This window comes from Wasmannia auropunctata, unplaced genomic scaffold, assembly GCF_000956235.1.
Source record: "Wasmannia auropunctata unplaced genomic scaffold, wasmannia.A_1.0 LD334243.1, whole genome shotgun sequence".
NCBI lineage: Eukaryota > Metazoa > Arthropoda > Insecta > Hymenoptera > Formicidae > Wasmannia > Wasmannia auropunctata.
The window spans coordinates 13,454-16,394 of NW_012028647.1; the positions used below are offsets into that span (position 1 = coordinate 13,454).

At 30.0% G+C, this 2,941-nt stretch overlaps 2 protein-coding genes across 2 annotated transcripts in view; both read left to right on the forward strand.

Moving 5' to 3' along the window:
* Positions 1-538, forward strand: part of LOC105458978 — a 2,451-nt gene extending 1,913 nt beyond the window's left edge. Inside the window, exon 5 of the mRNA XM_011704619.1 lies at positions 70-538. Coding sequence (XP_011702921.1) covers positions 70-538 — 469 coding nt within the window. The remainder of the gene's footprint in view (positions 1-69) is intronic.
* A 157-nt stretch (positions 539-695) lies between these two features.
* Positions 696-1,501, forward strand: LOC105458979 (the record flags this gene model as incomplete). The annotated part of the gene is made up of 2 exons (XM_011704620.1): positions 696-1,018; positions 1,137-1,501. Coding segments are annotated over exons 1-2 (675 nt in total), but the record flags the coding sequence as incomplete, so codon positions are not given.
* Between the last annotated feature and the right edge of the window lie 1,440 nt (positions 1,502-2,941).

Here is a 2,941-nt window from a genome sequence, read left to right on the forward strand (position 1 = left end):
GAGTTCGATATGGCCGCGGTGACTAGGAAGGGCCCTTAATGATTATGGAGCAGCAATTGGATTCCTTAGCGGCAAAATAATTGATTATGCAACGCGCAATCGTAAATGTCGTCGTTGTGACAAGGGTCACGCAACAAACGATCACGATTGTCGGAAAAATTTCCAGGAAAGCGCAAAGGCAATGAAAGCTGATGTAGGCGCTGTTTTAATAAATAATAGCTCAATTTTTAAGAATGCAGGACTAAAGACTGTTCGAGTCATTGTAGGTGACGTGGACAGCTCGACTATTGCTGTTATCTGTCTTGGAAATACTCACACGATTGTTAAATTAGCTGATTCTAATCATCTTAAAAAGAATTTTAAAAAAGAACTGTATGAACTTCAAAAGAAATATAAAGAAATGAAACAAAAAGACACTATTCCTCATATTGTAAAATGTTTCACGTACTCTATTGCACAAAACAGAAGAGAAAGTGAAGCATTAGCAAATACTCTTAATAGTATTCCACATCTGTATGATTGCCATGAAAATTGTTGAAGTTGGTATCGCCAATTTGAAGATGATCCATCGAAATCACATAAGATAAAACTTCAAGATCCAGCGATCTTTAACGAATTGCATGCATTATTTAAAAAATATATGCTAATAACTCAAGGAAATTTTCGGTTGCGGCTTCAAGCCAGACTAATGAAAGTTTTAATAGAATAATGGCATACAAAGCACCGAAAATGACGTGTTATAGTACTAGTAAAGCAGCAGATTATCGTACTGTTAGTACAGTCTGTACAAAAAATGATGGAGACAGTTATTTAATCACTGTGAATAAGTTATTATCTTTATCACCTGGTAAACATACGAAATATTTTATAAAAAAGAATGATAAATTTAGAGAAAAAAGAACAGAAAAAGCAAACTTAATTAGTTCGAAATTACGTCGAATCTTTTTAGCTAAAAAGAGAGAAGCCGAGAGAAGAGCAAAAGAGAGATCAGAAGGAATTCAGTATAAATCAAATTGTGGTATGGATAAATACTATATAAGAAATTGGCAATGTCATTGATTTACAACTTTCTATTGATAAGTTACCAAATATTTCTATATCATTTAAAAATTGTAACATTGTGTACTTTGATTTAGAAACTTCGGGATTCCAAAAAACTGCAGATATTCTACAAATCGCTGCAAAATTTGAAGAATATACATTTAATGTGTATCTAAATCCTTCACAATCCTTCACTATGGATGATGAAGCATCCAAAGTCATAGGATTAAAAAATATATTTGGAAAGATATATTTAAATGACAAGCAAGTTTCTTCAATTCTTCCAAAAGAAGCTTTACAAGCATTTCAAAAATTTTTAAATTTGTCACAGAAACCATGCATTCTTGTTGCTCATAATGCACGATTTGATTCTGGTCATCTACTTCGTGCTATTATTAATAACAATATGATTGAAAGTTTTAAAAACATTGCTGGAATTAGTGATTCTTTATCTTTATTTAAAATTTTCCCAAGAGAAAATAAGAAAGAATAAATATGTTTAAATTTGAAAAATTAGCTGAAATGAGCTTATTAACTGAAAATTTTCATGAGGCACTGTATGATGTAGAGATCTTAGAAAAACTTATTTTATCTTTTATTTCAAAAAAAGATTTATGTATAAATGCAAAATCTTATAAAGAATCTATATCAATTGCTGTTTTACTGCCATCATTATCACTCCTTAAAAATATCGTATCACGTGAAATAATGAAAAAAATTGCAACTGCAGGAATTAATTATGAATATATTGAAAGAAGCACAAATACAGTCTGGACCTATGGGAATCATGCAACTATTGTAAAATGAAATAATACAAAAAAAACCACGAGTCACTAAAAGTAAGAAAATTTTAGATGCTGTTGTTTTTTATTTTAACGAAATATTCAATAAATACACAAGACTGATATTATTTTATATAAATAATAATTTTATATAATAATAATTATATAAATAATTATCACAAAAAATGTACTATTTAAAAAAATTATTTTATATTTAACATAAAAGAACTTATACAAGCTACAAAGAAATTTACTTATATGTTACATGCATCTAATATATTTATATATTTGCATAACATTAATCGCATGCATTCAAATATGAAAAATAAGTGAATCTTTTTTAATTTTTCGAAAAATTTCTAAATTAATACATTGACAATCTGTCAATGGTCAAGGTTAATTTTAATTAAAAAATGCGACGTCATACTTTCACACATCATCGTGCATGTCCCGTGTATCGTTGTGTGCACGTATATGTATACGATATGTCTATGTGGGGCGTACAGCCTATGCGAAATGTTTTTATTGAATTACGCTTGTTTTTATTGAATTATTAGTGATATAGAGGGACTAACTTTTGACTGGGACTTGCATGATAAAACCACCTTAAGACAAAAGTCGTGAAGTTTAAGAGGATGCTGAAAGGTCGACCAAATTTGTATGAGATCAACAAAGCAGTTTGCTCAATTCATGACAATATTTAATTAATATGAAAATTCTACAGTTTATACATGCAAATTGAAGGTATGCCACCTTGCGGACAACAAAAAAGAACAACACTAAATTGTTAGAACTAGGATAAAAGCCTATAAAAAAAAGTTTTAGTTCCATTATTCGAACACCTTAAATAATGCTAATGCCAGTGATACTGTAACTTTCAAACCTTATACCCACAGACTTCTATATATTACCTAGACCGCTAACTCCTTATGTAATTATGTGATGTAAATATTCTATGTGATCTTAGAGTCCTAGATTATCAGAGAAGCGCAACCGGTATTACGAGTCCTGATTGGACACGCAAATGGCCAATCATAAGATTGATTTATCGCTATTATAAATGGCTGCCGAATAAATCAAACTTATGATTGGCCTTTTGACGCCATTTTTAATATTTT